The sequence below is a fragment of the Ambystoma mexicanum genome, chromosome 7q (genome assembly GCF_040938575.1).
Source record: "Ambystoma mexicanum isolate Mex_15411 chromosome 7q, UKY_AmexF1_1, whole genome shotgun sequence".
NCBI lineage: Eukaryota > Metazoa > Chordata > Amphibia > Caudata > Ambystomatidae > Ambystoma > Ambystoma mexicanum.
The window spans coordinates 283,532,115-283,554,053 of NC_090941.1; the positions used below are offsets into that span (position 1 = coordinate 283,532,115).

Here is a 21,939-nt window from a genome sequence, read left to right on the forward strand (position 1 = left end):
TCTGGGATTCTCCAACTTTCCCAAATCCCACCTGGTCCCGTCGCAAGTCGCACTGTTTCTGGGAGCCAAGCTCAACACAGTGGCGCGTCTGGCCTCGCCGTCCAAGGAAAGGACGAAGGCCATCCTGGGCAAGGTGCAGTGTCTGCTGGCCACGGACGTGGTCAGGGTGAGGTCCATCAAGTGCCTCCTCGGGATGATGTCCTCCTGCATATATCTTGTGCGCCTGTGCAGGCTTAGGATCCGCCCTCTGCAAGAGTTCCTCGACTCCCGCTGTATTCAAGCGACGGGCAGCTTCGAGGACAGGATCCCGCTCAACGAGACTTTCCGAGCGATCCGGTGGTGGGGCACCTGCACTCATCTGACGGCGGACACAGACTTTCAGACCCCATCCCACCAGATAATGGTGACGACGGATGCCTCCCTGGAAGGGTGGGGAGCGCACACCGGAGAACTTCACGCGAGAGGCCTTTGGCTCCCGTGGGAGAAGACGCTCCATATCAACACCCTGGAGCGCTGTACAGTGTTCTGGGCCCTCAGGTCCTTTCTCCCGTCCCTCAAGGGCAAGGTGGTGAAAATCTTCACCGACAACACCACCATGATGTTCTACATCCGGAAGCAGGGAGGAACCAGATCCCCCAGCCCTCTGCAAGGAAGCCCAGGATCTCTGGCATTGGGCCGTCGCCTAAGGGATGTTTCTGGTGCCCTTTCATCTGGCATGAATAAAAAACACCATCGCCGACTCACTCAGCAGGGAGCTGTGCTCGTGCCACCAGTGGGAACTACGTCAAGATCAAGTGGATCGACTCTTCCGACGATGGGGAAAACCGCAGATCGACCTGTTCGCGACGGCGATGAACTCCAAGTGCCAGAGGTTCGCCAGCAGGTTTCCCCAGCTGAGGAGCATGGGCGATGCTTTCTCGTTCCCCTGGGACGGCCTGTTCCTATATGCGTTCCCTCCGTAGCCGTTGCTGCTCCGACTCCTCAACCAGCTCAAGATGTCCCGGTGCAGGATGATCCTAGTCGCACTGACGTGGCCGAGGCAGATCTGGTTCCCGGACCTTCTGGACTGGTCAGCGTCCCCACCAGTCAATTTGCAGACGGACGCAGATCTTCTCTCTAGAGAAGGAGGCGCCATACTTCATCACGACCCGGAGTCGCTGAACTTGCAGGCCTGGCTCCTGCAGCACTAGAGTTTGGAGGGTACGATATCCCGGCTGACTACAGAGAGGTCCTTGCAAAAGCCAGGGCGTCCTCAAGTGCTACGGACATAAGTGGAAGAGGTTCTCTGTCTGGTTCCGTGCACAGAAGATTAACCCTCTACGGATTACGGCCCCTCAAGTTCTGCCGTACCTACTGTCGCTGGCCAAGGCTGGACTGGCTCACGCTTCCATCAAGATACATCTGGCTGCGATCTCCCGATACACCAGAACCACAGGACGGGTGTCCTTGTGGTCCCATCGCCTGGTGAAGGAATTTATGAAGGGACTGTTCTGATCGTTCCCACCTATGAAGGCCCCTGCCCCGGCGTGGGAACTTAATGTGGTGCTGACCAGGCTCATGGGGGCGCCATTCGAGCCCCTGCATTCGGCACCGTTGAAGTTCCTGTTGTGGAAGACTGCGTTTCTTGTGGCCATCACTTCCGCACGGCGAGTGGGAGAGATCCAGGCCCTATCCTGCAAGCCTCCATACTTGACTTTTCACGACACGAGGGTGGTGCTGAGGATGCACCCCTCTTTTATGCCCAAGGTGCCGTCGAATTTCCACCTCAACGAGCCCTTGGTGTTACCTGTTTTCTTCCCGTCGCCTTCGTCACCGGCCGAGAGGACTTTGCGCTCGCTGGATGTGGCTAGAGCACTGAAGTTCTACGTGGACCGCACGAGGAGTTTTCGGAAGACATCACAGCTTTTTGTGAACTTTGGACCTGTGAACCAAGGGAAGGCTTTCTCGATGGCTTCCATTTCCAGATGGCTCTCCGGCTGCATCACGCACTGTCATCGGTTGCCTGGCCGTCCGAGAGCCCATTCAACCAGAACTATCGCTGCTACCACGGCGTTCTTGTCTGGTGTGCCCCTGCTGGACATCTGCAGGGCTGCTACGTGGAGGTAGACGCACACCTTCACGAGATTCTACTGCATCGAGCGGGATTCCAGGTAGGAGTCCAAGGTCGGCCAAGCGGTGCTGCGCAACCTGTTCGCCTAGGGTGAGCCTGGTGAGGAGGTAAGGACTGCTTAATGTTGAGCCTTTTTTCCACCTCCCGTTGGTTGTGCATGTGTGTACTTCTATGTATTCTTAAATTCATGAGCATGTGAATCCATGCCAGACCCCATGCTGGAGAAGGAACAAGTTGCTTACCTGTAACTGTTGTTCTCCAGCATGGGTCTGGCATGGATTCACATGCAAACCCCCCCCTCCTACCTCTCTACGGCTCTTCACTTGGTCATACTGCCACTTTTGCGTGCTACCAAATCTGGAGAGGGCTGTCATTGGCTGGGGGCAGTATGACCCAGAGACCAGTGATTGGTTACTACTGAGAAAGACAGATCAGAAACGAAACTGATGCTGATTTTTTTTCTTTACCGAGGATTCCCAGCCTGACGGGGAATATTCATTAGAATGTGAATCCGTGCCAGACCCATGCTGGAGAACAACAGTTACAGGTAAGTAACTTGTTCCTTAGTAAACTCAGGGATAATCCTGTCGAGTTTCAAGCTCTAGCCTTCCATAAAGTCACTTGCCACCTCATTTCTTTGTATACAAACAGAACACCATTTCGAGAGTGAATTATCACTAGCCAAGTGCAAATTGCACACTTTGATGAACCTGGAGTGCAATAATTAACCCACTAGGTGAGCCGAACTTTTGGTTTTATGAGAAGTAGCTTCGAAGAAGGTGTCTACTACTTTAGTCCCGCTGCATGTAGGGAATTGTAGTTCACTACATGGTGGCTGTCCCGAGGGCCTGGAACAATAAATACTGAACTGCTGCCCATGCTATGCAACCTATGCCAGTAACGATGGAAACTGATACCTACCTTCCATTCCCAAAAGCCATCAGGTATACACCAGAACCCCCATGGAAGGTAGGTATGGAACAAACTGCACTGTGCATGATGGCTTACTAAAACTTCCCCATTAATGTAGCTCATGTGTATTGTGTTCCTTAAATGTTTTCTTTTGCTCTGTGAACCCCTGGTGTGCTTAATTTAAGGGAGCACAATGGGAAGGTCTTGAATTTTGTATTCACTTAGGAAACCATGCTGGGCCTAGCTATGTCTTAAGTTGCTTGAAAAGCGATTACTATAACTTGGTGAGCCGAGCTGTACAGCTCCCATTAGGGTGGAACCAAGACTGATTTGTAGGTTTGGTGTCCTTCTATAAAGTGTGGGCAACAGGAAGGACTTGACTACTTTACGCCATGCTAAGGTTTTTTATTCAAATAAAAAGAAAACGCCTATCTAGTCCTTTAGCTATGAGGGAAGTTCCCTACCTACTAAAACTAAGGGTGCTCGTCAATGCTCTGCCCCTGTAGGACGTCTTCTCGCAGAGGCTCGTCTCTGCGTAGCGGTCTTCCTCCTCCCTGCGTAGGAGTTTCAAAGTTCCTCTTGGTTTTATACGAGTCATCACAAACAAAAAGTTTGTCCTTCTTAGACTGTGGGTACAGGCGAGCTCCAGCATTCCCTGAATTTGATGAAGCGGCATTATTTGGTGATTTCTGACCAGGGTCACACTAGATTACCTAAGTATAGATATCACCCACCCAGTCCCACACCTGAAGATTAGGTTCAGACGCACCCACCAATCCATACTATACTGAGTAGGATACAGCTAGACCAGCGCAACACCACCAAATCGAGTTAGCCACCAGGAACCAGCAACATCCGAACCCACAGGTATACAACTCTAACTGAATCGTAAGTATCTGAACCTGGATACAGACCGCACTAACCCAATTCTCAATCTTCTGCTTACTTAAACCCACACAAAACCACACAACCATCTCTCTCCCAGCAATCTGCACGCACTTTACCACACTGCATCAACAACACATAAACTTCACCCACAGCACTCGAGGCCTTTATCCGATCCAATACAAGCACCAAAGCCCACCATTAAGTGTCAACCGAGCTGAAGCTGCCAACAGCACAGCACATCAAATCTCCCACTCTCCTTCTCCCCTTCTCCCGACTAACCGTACCCCACCCCTCCTGTTTACAGATCCACCAGAGCGCCTGGGCACCAATTCCATTGGTGACGGTGCGCCATACGAGTACCGATAACGTAACATAACATAAAAGGGTTCTGTGTTTTTATTTTATTTTTTATTTTATTTTTTAATTCTTACTGTGGAATTCAGACGATATCCAACAGTACCTGAAGCTAAAGAGAGCAGAAATGTCACTGTTTGGTGGTTTCAAAAAAGAAGCAACAAAAGTCTTTCCACTTATCATATATGCAGATGAAGTACGTTGGACCATCAGTTCCATGTCAAATTGAATTCTTTCTCCCTGAGAGGGGTGTTGGGTCCCACTTTCCCTGACCCCTAGGGAGGGTTTTTCTCAGCGTGCTCACCTCACTAGCCTCAAAGGTGGGGGCTCCCCTCCGGGGGAAAAGGGGCTAATTGTCCAGATTGATCACAAAAGCGGTTACCAAAGCGGCATTCATAAAAAATCTGAAGTTGCTCAAAATATAAATGCTACGAACCTCAATCTGCCATCCACAACCTGAGGGACTTGTGGAGTGGTTCAGCAAGACCCCATACATGAAATGCAAGTTGGTAGACAAAAGGAAGAAGGGAGGTATCTTGGTTGTATGTGTCCTAGTGTCCTATTCAACTGAAATACCCAATCTTCTATAGTCTTCTCTCCATTTGGTGTATGGCCACAACCGCTTGGTGTGCTAGACCTGATCAAGGAAGAATGTGACGAACAAGCCAGTGGCTGTGCCCAATCTAGTGCAGTTTCTTGAAAGGATCAGAGTGCACCTGATGTGGGACATGAGCTTGTACTAGACAATCTGGAGACGGCTCACATGAAACAACAAAGCTTATAACCCGAATGCTTGCTCTCATTCCTGGTGGCGGACCACATCCTTTTTTTATTTTCTACCTGCATGATGAGCTTCTTTTACAGTGTTGTAGACATTACACTATGACCAACATAATCCTAAAATATAATACCTGAATTCACCAGACTGACCGCCAGAAGATTAAACAAATATAACCTATTAATTGGCTGAAGGTATGGTAAAACATTGATGGCTTATTTGCTTAAACATCATTATTACTCAGGGTCATACTGAGATGTGATAATTTGGTGTCTAAGTTGGGGTGGCAAGCACATGCTGCATCTTCCAGGCATTGTATGCAAGCGTTGGTGGGTCTTTTGGCTGTTTGTTTTATTCTGTAGCTAGTAACATGACAGCTAGTCTTTCCTTTAATCCTCTCACCATCTGCAGATGGGCGTATCGACCCCCAAACGCCTTCCAAGGTTTAAAGATTTTATGTTCATCCCCATTTTAATAACCCCAGACTCGTCTGACAACTTTCTGTTCTACGTGCAGTTTCCCGATAGGCTTGGTAGTCTTATCCCAGATAAAAGATGTTCAAGAGAGACCCATCTGAATTGTTAGCAGGACAAGCTTCCCTCGTGAACAAAAATATGCACCCATCGAAAAAGAGTCCTTGTTTTTTAAGTCGGTTGTAGAAGCCTTATGATGCTACCTAGACAGGAGATATTTCACAATATTCATAGATCATGCTTCTTTGATCTGATGTCCCTTAAGACTCAAATGCCAAACTTTTAAATGGTTCTTATTCTTGCGACCATTCGGCTTCCCATTAAAGTTGCAAGTTAAATCATAATACAAATGTGTACCCGCTGCATTTTATTGGGAACTGATATGTTGAGACTAAGGGCTAGTATGTGGTTTTGTTGCCACGAGAGAGAAAAAACAGCCATTTGACATCTCTTGCCACTATCCATAGTCTGACTGGACCTGTGACCTTGTGGAGCAAAGAAAGGAGCAGAAAGCAAGAGAAAATATTGAGCTGCGGTGAGTACACCAATATGTTGAACACTTCTGAAGTGTAGATTCCTTATTCAAAGTAAAATGACATCACTTGAGTCCTTGATAGATGCTGTATTAATGAGAGGAATCAATTGCCCTGATCTGGATGAGGAACTCGTAGACTTTTGCAAACGCAGATGGAGAAAGATGCAGATGAGAGGAATGAGCGGCAACACCTACAAGGCTCTGACATGGAGGTAGTGTGCAAGGAAGAACTGATGACAATCCAGAGCACGAGCAGTGCTGCAAAAGGTGAGCCCATAGAAATAACACGCTGGGAATTGTGGAGTTGTTAAATTGCACCATGGTGTTGGAGTGCGTAACAGAGGAAAGGTGCGCAATGTATGATTCGAGTTGCAGTCTACTCACTCCACAACCTGGCACAAACAGCACTATGAGAATGGAAGGCAACCAGAGAGTTATTTAATGGCAGTTGTGGCTCACTTCAGATGGAAAACGTGTGGCATGGGTTGGCCTCAAGCAAACCTAGGCCAATTGTATAAGGGGAGTTGAACTGAACTCACTCTACTATATGCCACATACAAGTCGTTAGAAGATGTTTATAACCAGTAAGTGGCTTTTTGGAAGCTTATTACATGAGACACTAAAAGTGATCTCGGCACAAGAGACGTTAAGAGAAGGAAAGCAAAACAATGAGTGGTCTGTCTCGTCACAGATCAATTGTCATTGACTGGCCCGAAGAGAACCAAGGTAAACTGTATTTTGGTGAGTGCAGGTCAAGTCACTTCCTAACTTAGCGCAATAGGTGCTGAGAAAAAGAATACATTTTCTAATGGAGAAATCCTATTGGAATGGGCATTTCAAGGGGAATCAAGGAATGAGACATGACTACTAGCCCTAGTGAAGGCCAGCTCAGAGAGCAAAAATCAAAGAATCAGTAAAAATAATGGATACCACGGCTTGCAGTGAAGAGAACATCTCTTTTGTGAGCTAGAGAACATCTTTTCTATACTCTGTTTTATGTTTCAAGTCGCCATAGACAATATCCTGCCACAATTGAGTTTCAATGCCTTCTGTATAGGTGGAGATATGCCCAAAGGTTTCTAAGCGCAGACCGGGGAATCGACCTGTGTTGCTCAGCGTCGTCTTGCATCCAAAACGAGCATTATTGCCCCTGAGCTATCCTAGCACCCAGGCTCAAGGCGCCAGCCAATCAGGGTGTCAGGAATGCAGGCTGAAAGTCGTGGTACAGGCCTGCATTCCACCCTGAGGCCGGCACCTTTCTCAGGTTGCCTTGTTTTGGTGGCTACAGCACCCATTCCCACCACCTCCCTCGCTTGCTTCAACCCCGACCTCCCTCCAACTGTGAGTACTCCCCATTGCTCCCAAATCCCTACTTTGTTACCTGCCTCTTAGTCCTCCATTTATTGTTCATCCCTGATCCTGCCACCTCAGTCATGGAAATGAATACGGGCTGCACCTTGAGCCCGTCTTCCATTTCTAATACTCCGAACCCAGGGGCGCCTTGTGGGGGTTCCCTTTTTATTTTTTTCCCCCTCCTAAACCAAGAAGTATTGGCACCTTTGGTTGTAACGCACCTGGGATTTGGCTCGGGCATATAACTTGGGCCCTAGGATGTCAGGGAAATTTCCTCTAAGCCAATAATCCAGTAACCAGAGGGTTGGTGAATGTCTTTAATGGCAATCTTAAAAACCGCAAAGCAGATCTAAACCGGACAGGACGGCATGAACACACCGAAATCCCCAGTATCCGGACTGTGCATGAACAAACGTTCCCTCCCCGTTTAAAGTTATTCTATATGTTCTTCCTTCATCAGTCTCTGAGGGCCGTGCCTTACAACATTTAACGTGACTATTCGAAGGTGTATCACACGATCTCCTGCCTATTTCACAGACAAACATGGGTAGGCACATAAATCGTGACAACCTTCTCAGGCATGGTTAAAGGATCCTTGCTGTGAGGTGCAGACATATTGGTTACAATGAAGCAAGTCAGCATTATTTTTTCCAGGCTACAGTTCTCAGCACTCTGGGACTGCCAAGTCTGCCTAATGTTGCAATTTTAAAGAATAGAGCAGTCTCGCTGAGCGAGGGTGTGAGCAAAGCGGAAATCTGTCTGTTTTGTGGATGCCAATATAGAACTCCGTATGAGGCGGGCAGCATCTAGGAAGCGGGGAGCCTTTGGAGAGTGCGAAGGGGAATGTGACTCTAAAACAGAAGTAGGAATGGTGTGGCAAGTCAGAATCGGGAGATTCACATTTTGGCTTTATTCTTTCAAGGGTTCTTTATTGTTGTGGGTTTCAACCCCTAGTTTATCCCTACCCTAAAGAAAAGCAGTCTAAAAGTGTGATTGTTTGGATGTCCCACAAAGTCCATTGTCCAGAAAACCTAATCTAATGTAGAATCTGTCCCTACCACTTCAACCACAAAGGAAAAATATCCTACAAAACACAGTAAGGTTTCCTCCCCCAAACATAGGAATGGTAAATGTCTTCTGTCCCTGCTGTCTGAATCACAGGCAGAACAGGTCTTTGTCCTTTTCAGAGTTTGCCAGTACAACAAGTCTTTCTTATTATGCCCATCTTTGGGTTGTATCATCGTCTCTGTGGAGTCTCTTCCTTACTATTTATCGGGCGGTTTGTCTCGGTCTTTGGTTTATGAACGAGCCTAGTTTGCTTTCTGATTTGTTAGTACTCTGGCAAACCAGAAGAAAGACTCAGACGAGTGGGAGTCATGTTCAAGGATTTTAATGAAAAGGGATCAAATGCCTAACTTGCCATATTTCTACGAGGGAGGTTCCTTAACTTGCAAAATAAAAACTAAGTTTGGGTGTTAAAGTCCAAAATAAAGTTCTTGAGTCCGAATCCTAACCACTAACTGACCCTACCACTCCTGACAAAACATCCAACTAAAAATGGAATTTTGAGGCTTTGGTATAAGCCTCAATGTGGCTGCTGTCCAACCCTGTTTGTGCTTGGTTGGTTGCAATAATCAAAAGTTCCTCTTTTATACGCTGGATATTCTTCTCCTCCATGCTTCAAAATTAAAGGTTGCAGCCTCTTTGTTTGCATGGGACTTTAATCCGCTCTGGGGATTCGAAGTTTTATACTTTCTTTTTTTTTGTTATTCTCTTTATTAACATTTTCAACAAAAAAACAAAGAATGACACCATGCAGATAATCCGTAACATGCAAGCAGCTTGCACGCGTTTCAAACAGACTGGCAAATAATCCCACTGCCCACAGTGCCATCAAATGTCTCTGTGCATAATGCATCTATGTCTCTTTCCTGTAAGCTTGTGTCTGACGTACCTCTTCAGGTCAACTCGACCTATGTTTACTCGCCTGCGTGCAGCCGGGCTAAACTGCCCAAACTTCTGAACATTTAACCAGCAAAACAAATGCATGCCAAACCCTTCCACAGCCCCTCCAAGTCTTCTCATTCCCCCGCCAGATCCCTGATCCTTCATGCAACCATGCCTTCGACCCTCTACTTCGCAGTGCTAGCTTCACAGTGGCATATAGGAGGGTTCAAACATCTGCTGGACCAATACATTCTGTGCTGCAACGTCAGTCCTGGATTCCCTCCGGCCCCTATACACTACCCTGTGCTACACCACAGTTTCCGCCTCTGCCCACTTCCGAAGGTCACCCCACCATGCCTATATGTGGGATGCCCCCTAGTGACTTCAAGTCAGTGCTACCCTGCGCTTTGTCAAGAAGCAGATGAGATCTTTCATCTGTTATTTGCGCTTTGAATGGATTGTGTCCTCCAACGTATTCCACAGCTGTGCACTTCGGAAACTTTTTCAGCAGAGGGCGTCCTGCGTCGATGAGGTCGGGTCGATGTCCCTCGAAGGCCTCCGTTGAGGGCGACGTCACCAGATGTTATAAAAAGGACACACGGCGCCAGCATCCTCAGTTCTGTTTTTTCCACAAACGTGTTGCTTCGTTAAACTCGGCACGCCTCAGGGTCTTGGGAATGGTGATTCGGTTTGGGTATGCGGTTCTTGTGGATCTGTCTTTAGTAGGTTTGGCAATTATCTGTGATGGGTAAAGAGGGGCAGTGTAATGTAGACATTTGTGCATGAGGGCGAGAGTTTTGAAAATGATGCGTTCCTTGATGGGGAGCCAGTGGACTAGTTTCCTGGTGTTTGAGATGTGGTCCCTTTTTGGATATGCTGGTGGCCGCCTGCAGTGAATTGTTTTGGATCGTCAGTTTTCTGATGTTTTTAGCAGAAGTGCCTGCTAGGAGGGCGTTGCAGTAACCAAGCCGAGATTGCTCTAGCTATGGTGAGACAGTGTTGCTCAGACAAAAAAGGTCTAGCTGCAGTGAGCAGTTTAGAGTGGTAGGCCGCAGCAGACGCAATGGCGTTAACCTGTATGACCATTGATATGTTGGAGTCTACGTAGACCCCCAGGGTTTTGACTGTCTGCAAGACGGGGATTAGATTGTTGTTGATTGTGAAAGATCTGTTTCGTCGAGTTTCTTTAAGGTTCCCAGTGATCCAATGAGTAGAGGTTTGGGTTTTTTCATTGTTAAGGCACGACCAATTTTCTGCTATCCAAATTTGAATTGTGGAGTAAATGGTGTTTAGAGTTTCCCTATCGGACTCATAATCTCTGGTGAGGGGTATGAGGACCTGCATGTCATCAGCATACTTCGTATATGTGATGCTTAGTCAGTCCAGGAAGTTGAATAGTGGCCTCATGAACAAGTTGTAGAGGGTGGGTGAGATGCAGGATCCTTGTGGGACTCCGCATTTGATCAGATTAGGGTTGGCACAAGCTTAGTCAGAGAAAACTTTCATAACACTTTCTTGGAGAAAGGATGTGATCCAAGCTGTAGCGTTAGGTGAAAAATTGGTGTCAGAGGATATTATGAACCCCCAAGTCAAAAGCTGTGGATAAGTCGAGGAGCAGGAGGACAGGTTTGCCTGCGTCCCTGAAATTATCAATTTGATTTTTGAGGTCTAATAGTGCGGTTTCGGTCCCATGGCCAGGTCGGAAGCCTGACTGCTGAAGGTTATTTGCCTCTAGGCATTTATGGACCTGCAGGTAAGCTGATGTGAGAAATAAGGGACAAAACACTCTTTTTTGTGAAGGGCCCTGACTCCAGAGGGTTAGAGAGGATAATCAAAAAGGGGGTGAGAGTCAAAGGCTACCCTAGTCATGGACGTAAAAGGAGGTCACCATGAGGTGGCAGCAGAGCCAGATGGCTACTAGCTGAAAGGTCATTACCGTGAGACGTAGAATTATCACAACAAAGTTTAATTCAAACTGACATATTCATATAAATGGACATGTGCCGTAGCACAGAGGGTATGCAAAATAGAGTACATTGTGGTACGCATACCGGTGCCTTAGTAAACAAGTGACAATTATTTCATGTATTGTTAAATCAAATTTAAGCAGCAATACGCTAACATTGTCTAACGGGTATGGTGCTTTGCCAAGGATTTTTAATAGAAAAGGGACTGTAGTAATGGGTCTGTAGTTCCCTGTGATGGTTGGGTCAAGCGCAGGTTTCTTCAGGAGCGGGCATACCCAGGCTTCTTTGAGGCAAGCTGGGACATGGGCTGACATGAAGGAGACGTTGATAAAGGCCGTAAGGAACGGGGCGAGGGTGGAGGCACATTCTTTGCAAAGTTGAGCGGGACAGGCGTCCCCTTTACAAAAGGGTTTGATTGATTTAAATAGGGCTACGACTTCCTGTTTGTTAATTTCCTTGAAGGAAAAGGGGCATCGCAAGAGGTGTTGTTTTGGGGCCTGTTGGTGCTGGTTGATTTTGTTTTGAAAGATGTTCATCTTGTCAAGCAGCTTGGAGACTGTACACCACTCACGGTCTTTAGTGAGGGTTGGCAGAGAGGGAGCTGGTGATTCCAACGCCCTGAAAATGGCAAAGATCTCTTTAGAGTCTGATTTAGCTTTTGCTATCCTGGTGTTGAACGTGTTGGACTTGGCTTAAATTATGGCAGCTTTATATTCTCTAAGAGATGGTCTTGAATGCTATTTTAGAGGAGTCACTAGGCTTGGCTAACCAGGTGGAGTGTGCTGTTCTTTTTCTAGTGCGCAACTCAAGAAGCTCAGAGGACAACCACACATTTGTGTGTTTGGTGGGCTTAGCTTTCCTATGGGGGAGTGGGGCAATGGCATGAACTGCTTGGGTGATGATGGTGGTGTAGGTGGAAGCAATGATATCCGGGTCACTGGACAAAGGTGGTTTGAAGGTAGGGTAAAAGCCTATCCTTGGTGAGCTGACGGGAGCTCCTGTTGAGAGCAGGGGGGAGTGGAGTCATTTGCGATGGAGGCCCCTTGGCTAGATTAGGTTCGAAGCAAATGGAGTGGTCGTCTGACCAGGAAATGGGTGAGATGGCTGCGATTGTAAGTGGCCAGTTGGGCGACTCAGTCAAGGGCGCATCCTTTGATGTGGGTGGGCTCAGTAACGGCCTGTTTGAAACCTAAGGTGGTTAGAGCTTTGTTGAGGGTGGCTGCATGGGAGTCTGCAGGGTCGTTCAAGCCTAGGTTGAGGTCTCCCAGGAGAATAGCTTTGATGTTTTTTTAGATTGTCAGAAATGGTGTATAGGTGGGCATCTTGGAAATCAGAGACTGGCCCAGTAGTCGGTACACAATGTGGAGGGCAATAGTGCAGTTGGTTTGACTTTACGGAGCAGGTAGTCACTGTTGAAGCCTAGTTCTCCTTGCACCATTCTGATCGGTATGGTCTCTTTAGCAATGAGAGCTACCCCTCCTCCTTTCTGAAGGGTGCGATCTTGCCTAAAAATGGTGTAACCCTGGGGGAGGGGGAGGGCAAGGGCTGGGCCGGATGCTTTGTGGAGCCCAGTTTCGCTAATGATTATTAGGTCAAGGTTGCAGCTGGCGATAAAATCATGAATGCCCAGGGCATGGGCTGGTAGCGACGGGGCATTGATTAAGGCGCAGGTAAGTGGGCCAGGGTAGGATTGGCAAGGTTTAGGGATAAGTGGTGGGTCAAACAAAGGGGAGGGGGCAGGCTTCAGCTGCTGCAGGGGTATACTAGGGGCACACAATGTGGCAGCATCATTGTTGATAATTATGGGCACAGTGGCAAAATGGGCGATCAATTTTGACAGTATCAACATTAATATTCGTAGGCACAGTGGTGGCAACAACTGGCGATAATATAGCAGCAATCAATTTGGCAGCATCAAGATTCATATCGACGGGCACAGTGGAGACAACAACTGGCGGTAACATGGGGGCATATACTCTAACATCCTGGGAGGTGTCGGTAATAGGTAAGGTGATGGTTACCCTAGTTCCCAGTAGAGGGGCAAACGCTGCATTCTCTGGATCCCATGCTGTAATCTCAGGAGCACTAGCGGGCGAGGACAGTGCCGGGGTGCTCCTCAGACAGTGTCAACTGCCGAGGGCGGGCTGCTTTCGTGTGATAGTCTTGTGGAGTGAGTGCACGGTCTTTGAAATGGCGATGAAGTGAGCTGCAGCGCAATGTGCACCTTGGTTATACGCGCAGATGTCTGGCAGAGAGGAATTTGTGGGGGTTGCATCAGTGAACGTTTGACATGGTAGGTATACTGGGCATATCGAACCACGCATTGAGCGTGAAGAGAACCAATTAGGTTGGCCTTGTGCTGTTCCAGGCGGAAGATTGGTTTATAAGAGGGCAAAGGTGTCATGTGGGCGACCGCAGGAACTGAGTAGCAGCCAAAGCCGTTAAAGCTGGTGGTATGATAAAGAGGAACGTGTCGGGCGCTAGAGGGGTACGTGAGCCTAGACCCTATTTGTGAGTTCCTAGTTTAGAGGGGTGGGGCATAGGAGGAGAAGGGCAGCGAGCGTACGCTCTCTAAGGCATGTAGCCCTCGCGGCTAAGAAGGCAGGCATAGGTGTAGTTGCCGTGGTGATATCAAGACAGCTGGTGGAAAGGGGTACAGCATTACTTTTTTAGAAGGAGGGCGTTTACCTTGGTGAGCAGGACTGTAGCCTTGGCTGGCGGCGGGCGGCATCTCTGAGCAGCTGGGGCCTTTTCATCTGCCCTTCTGATGGCTTTGCCTGCCGGTCTCCCCGCCACTCCCTTTAAGGCGGGAGGAGTGGATGGCAGGCGGCAGGCTGGGGAAGCCAACAATCACTCGGGGCCAGCAGCAGTGAGGCTCCGCGGTGATTTCTTGTTTGTTGGTTGCCAAGACAACCAAGTCGGCCATCTTGAGGTCGCTGGTTGCCGCGTGGAGCGCAGCGGACGAACGGGATGCGCAGGAACACTGCGGTGTCCCTCTTGTCTTGTGTATTGCTGATTCCTCCGAACGTGGATCGGTCTCTCGCAGCTGAGCTGCAGGGAGCAGCTGGAGCCTTTTCATCCGGCCTTCTCCTGACGATGTTACTGGTGTCCTGTAACCTGTGGGCTGGTCCCATCTATGCTGATGCTGTAACTAATAAAGAAGATTCCTTTTCTACATGGAGGCTCTTGGTATTTGTGGACTAAGCCACCTTTTAACAGGGAACCACTCCCAGTGAGATCCAGCTTGCCCTACCCTTAGCGGGTGTTAAGCTTAGCAGGTTCCCCTCAGCCCAAAGGAAGTGGCTTACCGTTGGGGATAGGGGACAAATTCCCTGGATTTGTCGCAATGGGGTGAGCAAATATCTTGCAGCATTCATGGGAAAACATCTGTGTCGGAGTATGTGCACATCTGCATCAATTAGGCCTTGTAGGTTCATGGCAGCAACACGTTTGTATATAGTAGGCGTTAGTGAGGCGGTTCACTACAGTTAAAGGCACATGGCTAAGTACACTTGTGAATTGCAGTAATTTCAAATGTTCTACTACAGCCGTTACCACCTGATTAAGCTGATCACCATGAGGATTGCTTCAATGAAGATGCTCACAATGGCGAACTAAGTTTTCACCTAAGTAACATTTCCTCAATTACCCCATTAGTATGTCCCTTTGTTTGCCTCATAAGCAGTGCAATTTAATGTTTCATAGAGCCCAGTAGCCATTTTGCCTGGTTGCAGGTACACCCACGTTGCTTTGTTTTCTTTCACGCACCATATGTAGGGTTATGCTATTTTTAGCATATAGAATGCTAATTGGTATATTGGTGCTTTGAAAAGATATGGGATCCTTTCAGAAGGTAGATGCACTTCACCCTTTCATTGCTATTGTAGATACTGTTGGTTCTTTGCCGATTGCAGGACTCTCTGCAGTTTCTTGTCTTTACTGCTTCAATTATATTGTTTTGTATGGTAAAAACTGCTTTGTTCTGATAAACAATTTCTGTTTTGTTCAGAGACCCATGGATTTGTAGAAACGCTTTTTGAAGCCTTAAATAACAAGAGTTATTTACCTCCGCTGGAGCTGCCACCTTCAGGAGTTTCAAAGCTAGAATTCTTTCAACATCCAGAAAAAGAGATTAAAAAGGAGGAGGTATGTTATTTCCTTTAACTTTCATTAATGTGTTAATTGGTTTGATTAAAAGATTCAGGTGGCCTCTGAATGTTCTGAATATCATCCATTACTACAAATATGCTGTGATTACGATTTTTCTTAATGCAAACTGTATACAATTCCACACATTTTTTTTTCCCCACCACCTCCCACTTCAAATGTTACGGACTCCTGATGTTGATTATTGTTGCCCATGTTGGTACTGCTTGCCTGTGCTACATCACAATGGCTAAATCCACTAATATTCGTTCTGATTTCTGATGTTGGAATTTGCATTGCCAACTGGCGCTTCGAAGTATGCTTTCATTTGTCATCTTTTTTGATCAGTTTGTCTCGTTCACTACCGCACTTTCCTTTTGTGTGTATCCCTGCAATTTGTTTTTGTTTGAAAGGATATCTTCCAGATTGACTGTTCTTGGTCGTGGCATCCTTGTCAACTTTAAAATATTAGCACCAGGCATGTGATGTATCAAATCTGAGCTGTGTGGCCATCTCTCTCTCTCTCTCTCTCTCTCTCTCTCTCTCTCTCTCTCTCTCTCTCTCTTCTGAATACACTGGGATAATCCCTCTCAAAGGCATTTATATTGCAGTGATCGGGAGAAATCCGTCCCAAAAGTTGGCATATGGAGGATTCTTCAGCAAATCAAATGGATCCAGTCAGTGCCTAAAGTAAAAAAGAGAGAATCAGGAAGCAAAGTCAGACCAGCAGAGCTGTAGTGGATGACTCAATAGCAGCTTGGGGCCCTCAGCAATTCATGGTGCAAGAGGCGTACTACAAAATGCATACTAGGAGATGAAAAGAATGTATTACAACATGTGTAGTAACAATGCATATTGAAATTTCAAAGCTGTGCTTGTAGACCTCAAGATTTCAGACATGTGGAACAGGAAGCAGAACTTGGAAACAAAGAGCAGGTGTGTCTGGTGTGTTGTAGTCCAAAGAGCATGAAAAAGCAGGCGAGGATTTCCTAGAAGAAATATGTTGGATGCAAATGAAACAAGAGACAAGTCGATGGGGTTTACAGTGCAATAAGCTTACATCTATCCGTATCCAGTCATCGCCAATATGCCACTTGCCTTTGTGCTCCGGTTCAGATAAAAGGGTCAGAAATGTGGTCTTTGAGAAAAGCACACAAATTGACAAGGGCAAACATTGTAAATTGTTTCCAGAACGGCCTCAGGATACCAACTAACTGAATAATTATTTCTTTTAATGGAATTGAGATTCAGCATAATGGTACATGCCACCTTTATTATATATGGTATTGATTTACTGCGGTATAGTCCATGTGAACTTTTCTCGGACACATCAGAAAAAGAGGAACAAAGAAACCAAATTGCAGAAATCAGTCTCCTCAAACATCACAATTGCTAACCGCTGCACATGATACACTTCACCTTAAGATAAAAGAACCTATATTTTATTATGCAAATCTGAAACCTTCATGAATAAGAATTTAAAAAACATATTAAATGTTCCCTGAAATGAGGACCTTCCAATAAAATCTTCAATAAAGAGTCACAGGAGGTAACTAACTAAAAAACACAGGCAAGACATTTTATAATTGGGTTCAATTGGCTTGAACATTCCATTGCTAAATGAAACTGTTTCAACATTTTTAGACATAAAGCAGCAGCATCCTTTTTCTGCCTTGGTAATTTGCTTTTTAGTCCCTACAATCTCGTGGGAGGGTAATGATTGATTTTCTTAAAAATTATACTCGCTCTCCAACGAGAAATGGGGAATTTTATTATGTAATTTGGGGTTTTGCCGAGGGGTTTCCATCTAGGACAATATAATGTTGATGCTTATATTTTTGGGGATTTATCAATGTTTCGCGTTCAGTCAGCCTCCAAAATTAACTTCTTGATCTTGCCAGGATGCTGAATTAAAATGTCCAGGGAGGCATCTATTGACAGTAGAACTGATGTGCTGTCCTTATTCCAACTGTTAAGAGCTGGAATTCTTCCATTGATCAACGCTTCATATATTGAATGGGGCAATGATACCTGAGGTGCAGCCTGTATCTTACTCCACAAAGTTTAACTTTCCACGTGACCATTGAGCCCATAGAGAGTAGGCCCAACTCAAATTGAATCAAAGATATTGGGTGTTTCCGGAGGGCACAAAGTCTGCTTGCAAAATAAGCCTTTTTGAGGAGCCAGGAATGAGACGCGGACACAAGGTAGTCATATTTGTGGTTATAGACTTTTATTAAATAAGATAAGGGGTTGGAAAATGCCTCATTGTCCCTACTTCGAAGAAATATTTCCCCACCTAAAGGAAAAAACGCAGGACCTGTCAAATGTCAAAATGTCCAAAGCAAAACTGTCCTGCATCCGAAATCCTATCCTTCCCCCTCACATTCTAAAGTAACTCTAATCTGCAAAGGGTTAATGTCTCTAGTCTTGAAAGGTGCAGAAATGTTTAAGTTCAAAAGGAATATAAATGCATACCAACACAAAGGTTCACAATAGATAAGGTTCAAAGTTCCAGGGGATGGCTTCCTTCCCGAGGTTGCTGTTCAAGATTTCTCATGACTGCAAAAGGCATAAATCTTCCTTGGAGGTTTCTTGGTTAATAACAAAACACTTTGTATTCCAAAAAGGTCCAACTATACAGGATACTTGGTGTACTCCTCTGGCAGGTTTTCTTCCATTTCAATTTCGCTTCATCTGTGACTTGGATTTACTTGGCGATTCCTGTGCCAGGACTTCTTTGGGTGCTCCAGTTTCTACAATTGAAAACTTAAGCTTTGGCCTGCTATACTCTTTTGGTAGGGCTTTTAACGTGCTTCACTTTACACACACTTGCATACATGTGCTTGCCTGGTATACCCTCCTACCAGGGCATTCATCATTGTACACTTTACACACACTTGCAGACTTGTGGTTTTGCAAATGTTCGCAAGGGGGAGGTCTCTCACTCCCCCAGGCCCCTCTTAACCTCTCTCTGGCTTTACTCCTCTTTGGTATCGGTCGCAGACTTTTAACTGTTATGGTTTTGCAAAAGTTCACGAGGTGAGGGGTTTTCTTATCCCCCCCTTGACCTCTCTCAGGCTTTGCCTCACAAAATTATTCTTTCATTCCATTCACAATTATTTAGCACGTTGCCGAAGCGCCCTGGTGTCCCAGTTTCTCTCCAGGACTCAATGGCTGTCTGCAGCGCTTTTCAGTTCCCTCGCGGTCAATGGGGAGCGGTGTCTTGGTGCTTTGCCTCCAGTTTACAGGTCTGCCGTCCTCACTTGCTGGCTTCCACGTCCTTCGTGGTTCCCGTCTGGTGGTTGAGCTTCTGTGTTCCTGTTGCTGAGGTGACCAGCCGCTGACCAGCCTTGCCTTCCTCCTCTGGTGCAGTCCCAGCGCGGCACAATGGTTGCTGCAGCCTTCCTCCTCCTCCTTCCTTGAGCCGGCTGGCTCCACGTACTCCTTCACAGCGGCTCAGCAGTCCCTCGATCGACCTCTGGCGGACACTGCTTCCCCAGGTAGCTCACTGTGTTAATTCAGGTTCTGCCTTTTAAATCTCCTGGCACTTGTCAAGCGCTCATAACTACTAGAACACATTCTGTAGTTCTTGGCATTGGGGGTCTGCATTACTCCATTCAGGCTCCTGGTCTCAGTATTCTTGTATGGAAATGTTGGGCTTTCCAGGTTTTTTTTTTTTACTTGATACTGGAAGAGGTTTTTAGAAGGTTTTGTGGGCAGTAGGAGGGAACTTTTACAATAATCCATACAAGCTTGAGATACAGAGGCGAATATCCCTGAAAGGGAAAGGGGTGCATGTGCCTTCATCCGATGATGCCATATATCCCCTTGAGGGTCACCACCTGCCATGCTGTCCTCCCTCATATAGCCGCCCGCCTGGGCAGGATTAGGTGGCGGCTGCCATCCACTGGCCACATTGGGAGAGGTCATCACTCCTTTCCTGAGGATGGCCTCAGATTCAGCCCACCTCGCAGGTACGCCATGGCATATCCTGCCAACCAAGATTGACCTCCGTCCCGTACACAAGAACCGGAATAACCTTGGCTTTATTAAATTTAAGAAGCGACAAGAAAACCTTCCAAAACTCCTATTTATCACTTTAGTTTGAGTGATCAACATGTTGAATTTAGATCTTACTCTATTCTCAAGACAGTGGAAAACCACAGTTGGGGATTGTTAAACCTCTTACTCTGTGGAGTGAAGTAACGGAGCCAACATAATATGTTCTCTTGGAAAGGATTTCGGTCAGTGTACACCACCGTTTCTTCGAACATGTTTACATACAAATTGGCCATATTGGGTGCCATTGCCGCCCCCATGGCCGTTCCTTCAATTTGTTTATAGAACTGGCCCATAAACTGAAAAAAATTGTTCGTGAGGGCCATTTCCGTACACCATTTTATAAAGGAATTCGAAACTGGAGAGTGATCTTGTCTGTTCAGCAAAGTCTCTTCCACTACCTCTAATGTTGCCAATTGTGGTATATTCGTGTATAAGGCTTGTATGTCTAGACACATTAACAAATTCGTCCTTGGGTCAAAAGTGTTGCCCTCAATTCTATTGATGGCATCTGTTGTGTCCTTGACATAACTTTTCATACTAGGAATGAACGGTCTTAAGTAAAAATCCACAAATTTCGAGATCGGCTCTAAAAGGGAATTGACTCCCGAGACGATTGGTCTACCCGGGGGTTTCTCCAAATTTTTGTGAATTTTGGGGAGGATATAAAATATGGGAATTCTCCCATTCTCTCTGATTTAAATACTCGGGTTGACCAAAAGATCAAATTTGAGACTAGAACCGATTGAAGCTGAATTACTTGTGTGGTTTTAGAATTGATTGTTCTATGTGAGATGATCATTTTTTATGATGAATTTTTTATTTTTAAAATGAATTTTGTATGACTAATAAAATTAATATCTAATTTTGCCTAAAAACTTATCTGTGAGACAGGATACCCATGCAAGTGGTTCCCTTTTTTTAGAAAATACCTGAAACTTCTTTTTGTAGATATTAGAATTTAGATCTTAAACAGTCAGCCCAGCGGAGTGGAGGTAGCCGTCTCAAGAGTAAAAAACCCTGAATTACAAATTCAAAGAATACTTCTAGCTGTTGCGCCAGTATCCACCGACGCCCCGTTACTCGCATTTTTAGAATGGCGCAAGATCCTAATTTTAGAGTATTAGTATTGATGACCAATTAATTATCATTAGCATATTGGTGCAGGGCAGAAATCTGTTTTTGCAAACCACTAGGCGTTTGGCCTATCTAAAGAAGGTCACCTGCATACAACAACCAGTGAATACCAACTACTTCTAACTTGGGAGGGAAGGAGTAGGTGTTTAAAAGTGCCTTGCCAATATTTGCAATAAAGTAAAGGGACAAGAACACAGTCCTGCTTTAAACGGTAAAGCGTGGGAATAGGCACCGATAGAAGGCCGTCAGCGTTCAACTGGATTCTCATAGTAGTATTCCCATACAGTTATTTGATGATGGCAACTAAGAAAGCAGGGCAGCCCCATTTAAATTGTGATTTACGCTGTCAAAAGCCATAGAAAACTCTGCAAAACAAATGTTCAAACACATGCCTTTTTCAAAATAAGAGGCCTTTAGTAAATTCAAAACAATCACATTAAAAGCCGTGCCACCTTTAACAAAACTCAATTGGAACTAGTCCATGATTCCAGACGAGAACTCCCAGTCTCTAATTTTTACAAAATTGCACAAAAGATCTTACCAGGCACATCTAGAAGGGCAATGGGCCTGTAGTTGGCAGGAGAACATATAGATCCCTTCTTTAAAATCTGAATAATAGAGGTTTTCCAGAAAGAAGGAATTTGTCTGAAAACAAAAAGGAAGGCTGCACAGTTGCAAAGGGAGAAGAGAAAACCAGATGAACAGTGAAGTGAAGGTGTATTTGAAAATCTGGAGGAGTGAGGATTAGAGGCCGGTGCCCTTAGGGAAGCAAACCATTGTGAGGTTGGCATCATGAAAGGAGACGCAGACAATATATTCAAAGTTGAATCTTTTATTAAACAAAATATCAGGATGGATTAATGCCTCACTTGGCTTTTTTTTTATATATTTATTTGGTTAATACAATAACCTTTAACAATATTTTCTTTTGTACACATTTTAAACACAAAACACATTCCATTCATCTTAATTAAAACATAAATCTTATTGCATCAATTGTTTAAAATCCTATAAATGAATTACCACAAATATTTCATACCCTAAGAGGACCATTGATGGATAAAGTGCAACGTGATTAAAGTGCAACAAGTCCAGACTAAACCTCTTCAATTTTTTGGAGTCCAAACAACCAGTCCCTGCAAGCACTATTGCAGTGGTTCTACCTGAAAGCCAATATTGCCACATTTCATCACCTGCGAAGAACAGATAACCATATTTTTTAAAACAATTCCACCTTTTTCCCTGAATCGCAGCACATTGTTAATAGGTGCCTTAAC

General features: G+C 45.8%; 1 protein-coding gene across 1 annotated transcript in view; it reads left to right on the top strand.

Moving 5' to 3' along the window:
- Window positions 1-21,939, top strand: part of RBM26 (RNA binding motif protein 26) — a 1,704,516-nt gene that overhangs the window by 157,990 nt on the left and 1,524,587 nt on the right. Inside the window, exon 3 of the mRNA XM_069639899.1 lies at window positions 15,327-15,463. Within this exon, the coding sequence (XP_069496000.1) occupies window positions 15,327-15,463 (137 nt within the window). The remainder of the gene's footprint in view (window positions 1-15,326; window positions 15,464-21,939) is intronic.